The sequence below is a fragment of the Pygoscelis adeliae genome, unplaced genomic scaffold (assembly GCF_000699105.1).
Source record: "Pygoscelis adeliae isolate BGI_AS28 unplaced genomic scaffold, ASM69910v1 Scaffold154, whole genome shotgun sequence".
In the NCBI taxonomy this organism is placed as follows: Eukaryota; Metazoa; Chordata; class Aves; order Sphenisciformes; family Spheniscidae; genus Pygoscelis; species Pygoscelis adeliae.
Window position 1 is genome coordinate 2,742,246 of NW_008825113.1, and position 15,194 is coordinate 2,757,439.

The 15,194-nt window shown below is 39.4% G+C and overlaps 1 protein-coding gene across 1 annotated transcript in view; it reads left to right on the forward strand.

Moving 5' to 3' along the window:
• The window catches only part of SIM2 (single-minded family bHLH transcription factor 2), a 59,786-nt gene that overhangs the window by 26,828 nt on the left and 17,764 nt on the right, over positions 1–15,194 (forward strand). The window contains exons 5-6 of the mRNA XM_009327968.1: positions 9,311–9,396; positions 11,648–11,847. Coding sequence (XP_009326243.1) covers positions 9,311–9,396; positions 11,648–11,847 — 286 coding nt within the window. The remainder of the gene's footprint in view (positions 1–9,310; positions 9,397–11,647; positions 11,848–15,194) is intronic.

Below are 15,194 nucleotides of genomic sequence, written 5' to 3' on the forward strand. Positions count from 1 at the left end.
ATATTAAAAGAAGGGAATAGAAAATTGCACATCTGGAAAGATCTTTTTTTACACTAAGTTTTAAAGAAATTTTTCTAGTAGTACATACGCAAAAGACAAATGTTGATAGGAATTTTTGTTTTAATTAATTTAAAAATATTTTATAGGAGAACTGTTATTGAAAGATTATGGTTTAACATGGTGATCCTGCTACCACTGTTTGTTAGTGTTATTTTAAACTTGAGAAACCTAGAAAATATTATTATTTTGGATGTACAAAAGTGGAAAAGAGGGCAGACTGCTGGCACCCCACTAAAAAATCTTTTTTCGTTGGTAATTAACAGTAAAATATACCAGAGAGTAGAGTGTCTCAGATTGAAAAAGCTATTCTTTTCCTTTCTGCCTAGTGCCCTGTTGAGTTTCTTCTCTAAGAAAAGTTTGGAAGCAACACTTACAGGAGCAAAGAAAAATTGGGCAAATGCTAGCAAACGGATGAGTTTGGATGACAGGAGTGAGACAATTTACCCCCTGCAGCACTGACAGGATTCTGAATACAGTCAGGACACAGAACAAACCGTCCAAATGGGGAGGAAATTTGGGCAGCTCATGCAAGCTTGGAACTCTAGGACAGAGGCTAACAACAGAACTGATTGCTTTCCTACCACAGCAAGAGCATTACCAGGGCAAACCAAGTCAGCCCACAAACTTCAGTTTTCAGCTTAGTACGTGCATAGGAACTTGCTCTCTCTTTATATATAATTTTCAATTTTGCCATGTAAGGCATTTATGTTTTATCATTCAACTGGTGCCACTCATTTGCTAAAAAGAAGATGAGTATTCTCAAATACTTAAGCCTGTAACCTGCACGTGTATATATGATGCTGCAGTGTAATAGGGAGAAGGGAAAGTATGTCTGTTTTATTTCTTCTCTCTTACTTGGAATCAGTTTTGACCACACATACCAAGGAAGGACAGGGAAATGTTGTTTTCATACATCCCTTTGCATGCAGTATTTCACTTTGCAGGATAGTTTTAGTCACAACCTCACTTTTGCACTGTTCTTTCTGGCATAGCGATAATAAAGATGGTCAGTATGCACCAGGCTTACAGGTCTGACTCCTCATTTTCCAGTAACTCATCTCCAGGCCTGCTTCTGAACTTGTCATGAGGAAAGTCCACCAAAAAGGCACTTGCAAGCCCCTTCTCATGCTCGCCCTGTTGGTCAATCCTGGATTTCCAGCTTCAAGGACTACCTTAAAACTGTGTGTGCTATTATGCAAACATCTCTTGTATACGCCCTACAGTGCTTTTACCTCTTTTTTGTTTTAGAAGTTGGTGTCACCCTCATTCAGAATTAAGGCATAGAAGTTGTGGCGTTCTCTCTCCTGTGTCTCACAAAAGCTATAGACTTGTTATGCTCACAAAAGACTAGCCAAGATACTCGCATGCTCTTGTAGTCAGCAGTGTGCTGTGTGGGACCCAGATGCTTTGCAGATTGCACACGAATAAGAGTAGAACACGTGCGACTTTATAGCATAGAGGAGGTAAGATGAAAATAACCAACTGAAAGGGCAAAAATATGCAGAGTGTTTGAGGATGGGCAGTAAAGTGTTATCCAGACATGAACTTGTGGTATCTGTGTTTCCACCCAGTAAAACAGTCCAGCAGGGACATGGAGCGCAGCTTATCACACAGGCATGCCTTGTCTCCAGAGGAATGCACTAGCTTGAGGCAGGCGCGTGCCTCCGCAGTTGGACGGGAGGGAAGGTAGAAGCAGGTGACCTCACGCACAGCGCTTTGGTCTAAATGTGTGCTTTGAGAATAGTTTTCATCTCCTACACTACAGCTGAAATTTGACATTGCACCCAAGCTGCCATGTAGAGCAAACGTATCTTCAGCTGTGTCAAGAGCTCCCAATTTTAATGCTGCTTCGTGTCTTTTGTAGTGACAGATGAGACACACATTCTTAAAACAGCGCATGGTGCACCAGTGTGCAGTTCGCATGCTGATGTATATTAATTTACAAAGTGGTTCTGCAACAAAACAGTGCCATATTTTGCTAATGTCAAAACTTGGGAGCTTTGGAAAGAGATATAATAGTAGCTTTTACCTTAGGGAAAATAAAGGCATGAGAGGTGAAGCTGTGGAAAAAACTATGATGATCTTTTTTCTCAGTCCACTGTGCAAGCAGCATGCAAACCACAGAATTTTGTGACTGTTTTCTTTCAAAAGAGATGAAAGATGGAGTGGAAAGCAAAGATGGATTTCATAGTTGCACCCCCAGGGATGGACAATTCTGGCTTCCATAAAGCTAACCATAATTTCACAGAAATGCTTGGAGAATCCTGTTTGGCAGTCATGTGCAATATGAGTGAACAAATGCACAAATTCTTTATCCAAAATAGCAAGACTCATTTTCTTTACCATGACATTTATTCTGTTTATGAGAGTAAGAAAATACAAATCTGTAAAATATAAACAGGCTGTTTTATTCTTGGCTAGTGCTTGCAGTCAAACCGTATTGCATGATATACTAAGCTAAAAAAAGAAAAGGGATTAACGGAGAAGGCATACTTTGTAGAAATGGTACGCAGTGCTGTGAGAAATACATCTTCTGTATGTCCATAGACAGCAATGTTTTTCTATGTTCTCATTCACAGGTTCCTGTGTTTCAGCTCTGTGAGGGTGTTAACATACGGATAAGTTTGGGCTGGGATTTGAATGAAGCCATTTACTCTCTGCCTCATTTACAGCTTTTACTGAGTCTACTCAACTACATTGTAGCAGTGCTTCAGGGAGGGAGCCTCTGTAAGATGACCAGGCAATATAGTAATATATTAGTAGAATAGAAAGATGTCTCTGAATCTGATAAGGGAAACATGGAGTTTGGCTAAAAAATAAACAGTGATGCATTTGAAATGGACATCTTGGACATGGATATGGACTCTGACTTGCAGTGCCTCTCCCTATAAAACTTATTATAAATGATACCTCAATTTTATTAAAATATCTGCTAGTAGACATACTGAAAAAGTCAGGATCTCAGTAACCTCTGTTACACCCTTCCAAAGAAGAGCAGCAGAAAAGAGAGCAAAATCTGCTCAAAGTATATAATCATGTTGCTCAAAACTAGTATTTTACTTGCATCAGTTTTCATTTCCAACTATTACCAATCACCCAGTCGGGAAAAAATGGAAAATTGGAATTCCAGGATAAAAACTGAGAGTCTCACAGGTCATTCTTAAAAAGATTTCAATAAAAGTTTGTGGAGCAGTGGGGAGAGGACAATCACTTTCAAATGTTAAACATTGATACAGGGCAAACAAAATCAGAAACTTGCTATCATAAGTAAATCCAAGCTATAACAAATATTGGAAGTGGCTGGAATAGAAAAATAGACCTGCGATCGTGTTCCACATAACTGGATAAAGAAAAGCACTATGCCAAAAATGGGAGGGTAAACATTTAGAAAGAACCCTAAAGCTCTGCTTTTCATCTCTAATTTCTGTAGTAGATAAACACAACTTCAATAAGTTCTGGGAAATGTTAAAAGCTGTACTAAGATGGCTGGTCTGCTTTTCAGGAAGCTATCATCAGAGCCTTTCAAGATACTTAGCAATTTAGAAGTGGGGGTGGAGGTTTCTTTTTAGCTATAGCAGCTATTGAGACATTTTCTTGACTCATTTTCTGAAAAAAAGCTTGAACAGAAGAATGTACAAACTTTGAAAATTATTCAACTCACTTATGAAAAGAAGGATCAATTTCCCAATTATTTTAAAATTGTTTGGGAGGGGGAAACAAGTCACGTTCAGGTAAAGAGGGAAAATAGATGCTGACATGGAAAGTAAAGGGGAAGATGGGAAAAGCAGACCCATGCTGCAATACTTACACCCGTAAAGGAAAACTGCGTTACAACCTTTCATCGCAATACACAGCTGTTTGTCAGAATTGTAGATGGCTATGGCAAATGCTAGAGAAGGTGCAATTAAACAGACAAATTTTGTCATATGTGGTGGACTTGCTGGAATAGTAGGTATTTGAAAGAAATGGTGCTGAGTAAGAGATACAACAACAGTGAAACCTAGTATGAGCTGCAGCAAAATTTGCCATCTCCATGTGGTGACTGCTCATTTTTTTGAAACCTCAAGTGGCTGGGAGAGGAGTGGCTGGAGAGCAGCCCTGCAGAAAGGGATCTGGGAGTGCTGGTTGACGCTAAGCTGAGTATGGCCCTGGCAGCCAAGAGGACAAACCGCATTATTCTATTCTATTCTATTCTATTCTATTCTATCCTATCCTATCCTATCCAGCTTGTTGTCAGTTTTCCAGTTTTTCAGCTTGCTTCTGGAAGCTGTAGTCAATGGGGCAATATAATATATAATACCTCCTGCAGTGACAAATGTGAATATACATATGAGATTGTTTTACTCCAATCTAAAATGTCTCCAATACCACACTGTGTGAAGATACAGTTGTTTCAGTTCCAGGTGTTGTGGAGGCGCAGTTGGAAAGTACAGTTTACCATGGGAGACACTGCTGTGCTTAATGAAGTCTCCTTTGTTTCTTGCAGCTCTAAAAATGCTGTTTTGTAAACACATCAAGTTACATCCGTACAAACACACAGAGAGTACATACATGGAGATTACAGTGCTGTAATAGTGTTCTTTTAATCATTATCACTAACAATAATATGAAGTACATCCTCATGCAGAGAAATGGGGTTTCTTTTGTAGGAGATGAGAACATCTTCACATTGGATCTGGTTTTATTTCTTATTCTCCCTTTTCATAAAAGAAAAAAAAAACAAACCAAATCAAAGCTGAGCAATATGTAGTTATCAATAGCCATAGGGTTTGAATGGATTACTTTTTCTTCTGTGATACATACATGTTGTTACGTGATACATAACAACAAAGATTGTTATTAATAGGGTTTTTTTGTGTTAAGTCAGCTGGAACATCTCCATAAGACATTTTATTTCTCGTCCTTCATTAGCTGATGTCTGCAACCTCTTGGTTTCATCTTTTCTCTATAACAAACAGACATAGTTATACATAGATTTTTAACATTTTCTTAACACTTAAAGGAAGGGTGTTAACATCACTTACAGTGATGCATTTATATAGTTAACATTTCAGAATAATTAAATACAGTGGTTAAGCTTCAGTTATTAGATGTATGAATATTCTCTAATAAGTAAGAAGGCTATTTTCCTTCAGTATTGCTTATATTCTGGTTCAGTCATAACATTTTACTATTCATTATTCTCTCTCTTAAGTTTCATATGTATGTGTTTAACCCACAGTTCTCTCAACCTTTAACTACTTAAGAACTGGTAGCACTTAATTGGTTTCCTCTCTGTTTCAAACTTCTTTTACCTTCTTGATAGCCTAAGATTCTTTCTGTTATTTATATGTGCTGTGCTTACATGTTCGCTTGAAAGAACACCAGTGATATCAATAATTACATTATTGTAATTATGTAATTGTATATGTAATACTAGGTCTAGATGCTTTATGTTGTTATATTTTTGCAGTTTTTCAAAACTTAATTCTGACTGATAAAATCACTTGAGTCTTAAGAATAATTGGTTACATTCACCTCTTACTTAAGCCTGAAGTGTTTATTTTACATTTACTGTTTTTCTGTCTTCCCTAATTTGAGACTTTTGCTACATCGCTGCTTTTACAGTCATTCTGCTTTTACAGCAGGTGCTGGCTATTCATGCTATAGGCTTTTTTCCTGCTTTAAAACTAAGCTTTCATGCCTACTATCTCCTCACAATTTTGTGATTAACCTCTGCAGCAGGACAGCATGCATTACTAATCACTCTTCTCACAGCTCATCTGATTTCTCCTATTTGAATATTCAGCGTCTCCCTCTTTGCTTGCTAAACCTTTAAGTACCTCATTTTCTTCCTACATTCTCTTCATCAGAGTAGACCATCTTAATTGCATCAGGTACAGCCTGGATGTGATATTTTAAGTTAAGTTTTGCATTATATTGATGGATGTATTAGCATCCAGCAGGATACCAGGGCTCTTTATTTCCCAATCAGCTTTACAATTACAGATTTACTTTAGTTCTTTTTTGCTTTGCTACCCCCTTCTGCTACTTTCAAGGGTATTGTGGAGTCACACTGGCAAAGGTATCAGTTAATATGAATACTAATTCACACTTTTCACAGTCTTGCACATCTAGATTCTTTATGTGAGGGTTTTGGTCTTCCTTTATATTTTGCAGTCTCTTGATCAGGCCTGGAGATGGTTTTATTCCCAGTAGGTGCGCACAAACACATCTATGTACACAGAGCCCACCAATGACAGATCAACATGGACAGCAGAAAAGTGCTTTTACAGGCACCACATACACACTAATAGCACTCACATAAGCATGAACAATATGAATGGCCTGGTCCTGCTTTTCCTTGCCAGCAAGTCAGCCTCAAAGCCTGCTAGTAGATTTTATACTCACACACACACACTCACAAGGATCTCTCTCTGGTGGCTTTTGTATTCTTCAGCTCCGACCCTGCAAACAAGATGCCAGATGCCATGTAGCACCTGCACATTATTCACTGGGCACCTTGACACAACCATTAACCTTAACCAGCCATGTAACAGTCCCAGGTGGCTGGTTAAAAATGCTGTGGCACTCTGCATCCACCTGTGCTATGGGACACGCTGCATTACTAAATCACTGCATCAACAGTTGTTACGGCCCCAGACCATCCAGGAACGGTCAGGCTCCCCTTTTCTCCTTTAGACACACTCTGCTTCCGCGCCCCCCTCCCCCGGCCCCAAATGGCAACTCTCACAGCAACACTGGGCTCCCACACAAACACAAACTATCATTCTTAATACACACAGGAGGAAGAATGCTTATCATCATGCATATGCTGCTTTGGCCTCTTCAGGTAAAAAGGCGGTATGTCACCCAAGGTCCAGATTCTCTTTGGCCACATGGGTCATCTCTCCTTTTCTTACTTAAGGCATCTTAATATCAGCTAGCTCAAGCCTCAGAAATGGAAGCTCTCAGATGAGTCCCCAGTTGCCTCATGCGTAACTCTTCCCTCTTTAGATTGCAGGCATGAGAAGTAACTGATTTAAGAGACTAGTGTCTGTTGGTTCAGCAACACGCTACTAAAAAACTAATAATTCAATGACCAATAATTAATAAACACATCATTATTAAATTACAGTTATATAATTTTGCACTTGATTACACACAGTGACAAAGCTACTGATTATTACTCTTCAGTCTTACAAATCACATGCAGCTACTATTGAATTACAATTCTACCACCCTTCCCTCTGCATACCACTTAGCGCTAGGGTGCAACTCTATCCCTCTTTACTCTGTCCTCCTACACCACACAGCATCCTTGCCCTTGAATTGTTTTAATCACCCTCCTGATTTCCTAGAAAGCCTGTAGCTAGTTACGAGGACTGGTGTTCCGGGGAGACCTCTTGCTTGCCATCTACCCTCATGAAATCAGGGAGACAAGACCTCTTCTTAAATAATGAAATAATTACTGATTTTAGATAAGAAAAGAAAAATTACATTCTGGGTACTACTCTAGTTTTATAGACACCTAAAGACCACACTGTACATCATAACCTATTCCTGGTGGAATAGTGAAGTTAGAGCTAACTGAGTGTTTCTGTAGCAGTGCACTAGTCTGCAGTAACATTTAACAATGAAGAAAGCAGCAAATAGAAGGCTAACGAATAAGGTGCCTGGAAGGAGCTTGTTACTGAGAGAGAGACTTTTAGGTCTTGTGGCAGGATGTTTGAGAAGTTTAAGACATTGCTTCCAATTCCACTCATCATCTCTTTTTATAGAAGAATGCAAGTCATTAAAATTGCTAGCAACTCAGTCCGTGTCCGAAGATGGTCTTTGTAGCCTCATTACTGTGCGTTAATTATTTTTCTCCCTTGGCACCCTTGAAGGGAGAAAGTTACCTTTATTTTGCGTGCATGGGACTGCGGCAGAAAGAGTAAGCACTAGTGTTAAGTCACACAGAAAATCTGTATTGAAGCCATGAATTGAACCGATGTTCCCAACTCCCAGATCCATTCTTTACTCATGAGATCATGCTTCGGCAATAGTAATCTGTACTGTATGGCTTCCTCCCACCAAACTGTATACATTTGTATTTAAAACTGCATAGTAGATGTGCCAGTCATTTAAGTGCCTGTTTTTCCCCATACGGATCTAATTTGCATTGGGAAGATAAATGGAAAATTCAAATACTCAGGAAGGCTGATACTAGTTGAGATGCACTACATATTGCGTTTCTTTTCCCTCCTTGCTAAATCCTTTTTCTGTGGTTGTATCTTCAGACCTTTAATCTCAGAACTTAATGTAGAGAATTTATTGGTTTCCAGGTAGTGGTCTGAGGCTCAAACCACTGCAGGTGTGTGGCTGAGGTGTTAATTGGGTGATGGATGCACAAAAATTGGGAACACAACTCAACAGTTAAATCAAATTAAAGCAAGACTCCAACTGAATATAGTAGACTTTGGATCAAACCCTGTGGGGAGTTAGGAGGTAATACACATTGCAACAAATCTGGAAACCCCTCTGCTTCCCTGATTTTCCTATTCACAGTTGTACCTCATTAGGTTTTTTTTCCTAATATAGTTGTGTTCTGCCAAACTGCAACTTTCAGTAAAAAAAGCCAGAACTATTAATGATGTCTTAACTGTTATTGAGCATAATTAACATTAAAGAGAATAGTAACTTATTCGTAGCAGAAAATATGTGTGTACCTGAACAGTATTTAACTTTAAAACATTTCTGGAGATTATCCATGAAGACATTTGTTTAAAAACCATCTACAAAGATCGTTTTGGAAGTCAGCAAAACAGGTAATAATATCTTATATGGAGGTCAGAAGTTCACCAGTCTGGGCATGATTAGCTACATACACTCGAATTATTACAAAACCAATGAATTTTCTTGTTTCCCATTCTACTGTTATTTTGGAGAGTACCTTCATTTACCTACGCTCCAAAGGAGGCATTTCCTTCCCTTTACCAATATAGGCTGGTACCTAGCTGTTCAGAATCAAGGTGATTGCCTTGTGAAGGGTGGTAAAAACAGAAATTTGGAGACCTAGTCATGCTGACTTGTCCAACTTTCACACGGAATCTTAACATGAAGGTGAAATAAATCCTGAGGGAAGAGATTGAGTGGGAAAGTAGAACGGCTGACTTCTATTGCTGCCTAAGGCTGAGACATAAACACATCTGTTAAATCATGAAAGCCAATGTTATGGACAGTTTTGAAATCTTCAGTAATAAATACGCAGTGTGGTTTATGCTTTCAGAATATGAAATTGAGAGATCATTTTTCCTGAGAATGAAGTGTGTCCTAGCCAAGAGGAATGCAGGATTGACATGCAGTGGCTACAAGGTAATGTACATAAGCTTCCCCCGCACCAAGTATTCAACAAGTGACCAGTTTATTTATTTAGTTTTTTTAATGTATGTGTAGCTGAAAGCAAAGTCTGTGATGGAAAGAATCAGAACAGATGCAAAAATTGCCACTGCTGATTGCAGATTCCCTTAGTAATGCCAGTCTAGACTCCCTCACAGTGAGTTGGGGCTTGCTTTGCGGCACATTCCCACATCCTGATCCCTGATCTTCCAGATTGGGGAACTGGCTGGAGCACGGCCACAGAGGTGCAAGGAGAGCCCACAGCTAGGTCTTATTCCCCTATGGAACTGGAGGCAGGTGAGGCAGGAACCCAGACACAGGAACTTGGAAGCCCTCCCACCATCCCTCTGCCTCAGTGTTACCGTGCTCCAGCTGAGCAGCCACCCAGTTGCACAAGTCACCTCATTGGCCTGACCAGAATTACCTCAACATTAATGAGACCGTAATGTTACCCTAAACAATCATTACTATCAAGTCAGGGTTGAATTGTACTAAACCAACAAGTCTGTTTGTAAATCTTATAGTTTGTATTAATTTTCTATTTATTACATGAAATCAGAAGCCATGGCAAATACTGAGATTCTATAATAACACCTGCCATTCAGGTAGTTCTTATTTTCAGCTTTACAATGAGCATTTGCTGATCTTTGAGCTACACAGTGCAATTCTACCACTTAAGCATCAGGAGAGAAGGGTACTTGACATAAGTCTGGTGAGGATTCATTTTGTTTGAGTCATTCAAAAACAAAAAGAAAAGCATGCAAGAGAAGCAGAGCTCTTTTAAGGAATGTGCTCAAGGTCCAGACATATATCTGTCTATTTACACTGCTATCTACCTGGTTAGACTGATAATTCTTCATTACATGGACCCCTGTTTGCTCAGCTGCTTCCCAGCAAAAATGATTCTGTCCCAAAGCTGAATCTGAAATCAGGTAAAAGAGTAGAGCTTGTAGTGGTGGTATCTCTGTATGGTTCCCCCTCCCCCCCCATTTATGACTGCTAATCAGAGGGATCACCTTCTTTCTTCTTTCGCTCACTATTAAAATTTACGCAGTGAAACATTTAAGGATGTATTCATCTAGAGAGATGTTGGCCTAAATTTATTCTCTTTGACTGTACTTAGAGTCAGGAGTTCATAATTTTGAAAATATCACCTGATTAGCTGAAGTGCAGGAAAAACTCATGAATACTCTCCCAAGTAGTATGGGAACTAGTAGGATCTGCTGAGAGATCTTAAATAAGTTTTGCTTGCTACTGCACTTTTGCTAAACATACTAACCACTTTGTGATTAGAGAGGTTATACAGGAGGAGCCTATTTATAGGTGACTGTTTAGTAGGTTGTTCAGGAATACTAAATACAGTGGAAATTAATTCCTTTTCATTGGACACAGTTAAAAGTCAAACAAATACAGAAATTAAGCTGAAGGATGTATAGTATACCTGCTGTTTGGACTAGAAAATTGGCAGGAGCACAAACGATTTCTAAACACTAGCACTACATTAAATAAATCTTATGTTCTGGAATAGTCCCCAGGTTACAATTTTCCCCCCTCTTTAGCTGACATTGTGAATTTTTATAGTCTAACACTGAAGTTATCACTCCTGTGATTAGGAATTGTATATGGGGATTCAGGAATCTGGTCTCAAGACCCTGGGCTTGGTCACATGTCAAAAGAACATCATCTGAACTTGACTGGAGAACTTAAAACTAATTTCTAGTGCATTTACATATACAGCAGTTAATCTTTATAAATGCGATGCATTAATCTCCACTGGATTTTTAAAATGTCTGTTTTTCATCAGAATAATAACTCATTAAAATGTAAATGTTTATATATACCTCTGTGTGTGTGTGAGAGAGAGTAATTTAGAAAAAAGCAACTTCCAGATTTTTTGATTAATGAACAAGAATTCTGACTGTATCTACAAGAAATCTGTATCAAAGAGAGTTTAAAGTATTACCTAGAAAGCAGTCTAGATAGTCCCCAAAGAGCATGTGCTTTAATACTGGATTAATCATGTTGGCAGTAAACACAAAAACTGCATTTACTGTGTTTTAATTTCCATTTATAAATTAACCGCACTTCTGAAGCCTTAACAGACTATGCAGTGTTTAAGTGTTACAAGGGTGTATTGCTTTATAACCTCATTGAAACTGGGTGATCAGCTGACTTGCAGCCTCTTCCATTGCCATCAGATATTGAGTGTGTTTTCTTCTCATGCCAGGTGATCCATTGCAGTGGCTATTTGAAGATACGTCAGTATATGCTAGATATGTCTTTGTATGATTCCTGTTACCAAATCGTTGGACTGGTGGCTGTAGGTCAATCTTTACCTCCCAGTGCAATCACTGAGATCAAACTTCACAGTAACATGTTTATGTTCAGAGCAAGTTTGGACTTAAAATTAATATTCCTAGATTCCAGGTAAGCAGATATTTCATTTCTAGCATAAAATGTTTTCAAAGTCAAGTGTTATCATAAGGTACAGTGGTTTCCAAACATATCAAAATATCCATGAAAAAATAAAGCAGTCCAAAATAGATCCGGAACACAAAGACCATGTGGGTCTTCAAAGCCCTTCAGATAGCTGGATAGACCATACTTTGTCTTGAATGCCAACATATAAGAGCCTGCACAACTTAACCTATAGTTACCTACAGTTTCAGAGAGTCAGCTAAAGCCTTCTTGCTGTGAGTAATTGGCAGAGGAGCAGTAATACATTTTCACCTTAAAGGACGTAAGTTTTAACATACAAAGCTAGCGAAAGGAATAAGGATGTACCATCATCCATAATTAAAAAAAAAAACACAACTGAAATGCTGAGGTCAAATGACTTGCTGGGGTCATCCAGAAAGCTTTTGACAGTTACTACTGTCGAAAGAAAACATAGTCTTCTGCACTTCAGTGTAACGCCTTAACAATGAAACCAACCCTGCTAATGGGGTTGTTAGAATGAAAATGAATTCCATTGGCTACTACATGAAAACACAGCCTTCTTAAACAGAACTTGGGAAAACAGCTATTGCTGAGGAAAGAGAACCCTGCCTCCGCTCTCAGCTGATATAGCTCACATACCAGCTAAGAAGAGAAGAGAAGAGCACAAAACCAGACCTGAAGGAGTTGTGAAATGATTCATTCCTCTCTTTTTGAAACATGGTATCTTTTAGTAGACAATGATACAGTGCAGTTCAAGATACCTTGAGGGGAAAAGCCCAATTCCAGACAATATAACAGATTTGACTATTGACAAGATGATCATTCTTCAGAAATTCCTGCATGTGGAGCAGTATGTCACATACTCTCTTGTTTCCCTGGCACGCTGGATTTGCAAGAAGCAGAAATGATATTCATGTGTAGCAGTGAAAAAGAGTCTGTATCCAAGACAGTGGGGAAGTTTTGCATGGCAGGTCAACCATGCAAGAACGTGCTCTTTCTCCATGCTAAGTCAATGAGATAGTGGGCCATCAGCTGCTAAAATACGAAGAACTAGTTGTTTCTGGAATCCTTCCTTTTTTTTTTTGGCATGCTTTACTTAATGTAACAGCTACAAAGAAGCACAAGGGGTTTAGCAACATGTCTTTGCATGTGGAAAAAAGGAAATGATGTGCCTACAAGGAACTGCCTGGAGACGTAAGTGTCTTCAAAGGAGACAATATAACGAGAGGTGTTGACAGGAGCACAGATAGAACCAGTACTGTTGCATAGTTGTGTTTACCAAAGAGCAGATGGATGTCGTCCACATACAGGACAATCAGGGGTATTAAGCATTACCAAAGCCCTTTGCTCTCCCAGCTGAGCAAACCAAATTATATTTGCTCAGAGCAGGGACCTACTAGGAATAAGACAAAACTGTTTTCAGGCTTGCTTCTGGTATCCATACAAGAAAAAATGTTCCTGGATCTTTAGAGGTAACAGTGACAGCAGATAGGCCAGTATGAAAGCCATAGGAAGGAGCAGTTAAATAAGCCTTTCTGGACACCTGAAGCAATGTAAAACAATGCAAGAGTTCATTTATCAAGGTCACTGGAAAAAGGAGACAGTTACTTCCCTCCAAAGTCATCCGCTGCTTCTGATTTTTGTGGTGCAGCTTATGCGTTCATTTATACATGGTTTACAAAGGCTTTAAAGAACTCTAGAGGGCAGAACTGATCATTGGGGCAAGCTCTGTTTCCTTCTGTGTGTCCTGTCACATGCAAAGAACAATCTTCAGAGCCCAGGCTCCCTACAGTGGCTTATTGAGGGGCTGGTTTTGTGTTAAGGAAGTCAAGCAGCTGAGTTTATGTTCAGATTCAAACTGTTCGAAAGTTTGGATGTCCTCGTAACTGTTAATGATGTTTTTTTGGCCCATGGGAAGACCAGCTTCAAAGTGAGGCTGCACCTCCAGAAAAATTAACACCTGGCTTAGGTTTGTGGCATTTTGTTTGTTTTTTGATTAGCTGTTTCTGTACTCACCAATTAAGTGAGCAGGATGAAACTGCCACCCTTGTTTTAATTGCACTGAAGTCAGAAGGAGCACTGAAACCTGAACAGGATCCTTCACCAGTATTTCACCATACTGACAGGCTTAAGTGAGAATTTGGGCCTCTAGAATTGTAAGCCAGGAGGGACAGTGCACACTGCAAAGGAGAAACACAAGCATATATTCACATATCCTCCTGCAGAAAGAGAGCATATGTGGTCACTCCGCATTGGCAGTCTCTGACTGAGGCAAAGGCATGCAAGAGTTTCCCAGATGAAAGCATAGCTAGGGGAGGTATGGATGTATTCGAACTGTATTTATAATAAATCAGACCGCGAAGGCATTTGTTTGTTTGTTTGTTTTTCTGATTTCCTTCAGAAGAATCCCACCCCCCCAGTGCTCTCTCTCAAGTAGAATGTAAAGTCCCCAGTCTCTGGGGGGGCCACGTGATTGCTTAGTGCTAGGGTAAGAGTAAAGAAGATGCATAATAGTTACAAAAGAAAAAAAAGTCATCAAAGTTTACATTATCTGCAACTCCCTAATGACACATTGCTTGAGACTCCTGTATTCATTTCTGTAGATACTACTGTGTTATTCTCTGATACAGTCTATCCTCATTAGTGTTTAAGTTCAGACCAGAAGCATCCTTTTGAAGTGAACGTCCTGACCGTCCCCACTCGTTGCGCTGCAGTTCATGTCATGAGGAGGCCTTAGGCATGTGAACTGGATTCCTTCTGGATGAATCTGAACTGGAAGACAACCTCCAAGAGCATGTCTGAGGCACTCCAACTATTATAAAGGTTTCAGTTCACAGACCTAGACTGGAGCTAGTCCTGAGTAAAAGTCCCGAAATTAAAATATGCAGATGCATCTGCTGCTGCAGAAGTAGATGCTCAACAGTAACAATTTTACTCTACAGATTGCCTGCCAATGGACTGTATTGCTTGTTAATGTAGACATGCCTTTGTATGGTAGCTCTGTTCTGCCTTTTTAGGTGAAGAAAGCCCAAGACAGCACAAAACACCCCCAGCAACACTAGGTAAACAAGCCAGATTATGGCTGAGTTGCACAATGTACTTGAAGGATTTTTGTTCTCAAGCAACAGTGCTAAATAAACAAAAGTCCATTTTGAACCATGAAGTTTGACTCTTCAGGTCTGACCCAGTGTAAGCCTGAGCAGTGTAGCCTGGTTCTTTAACATCTGCAGGGATGCTGCCGTTTCAAATTTGTTCCATTATTCTACTTCTCATCATGTGAGGATGTTTTTCTGAACTCTAGCTTCAGCCTTCCTTTTCTTAGCTTGTGATCTTCA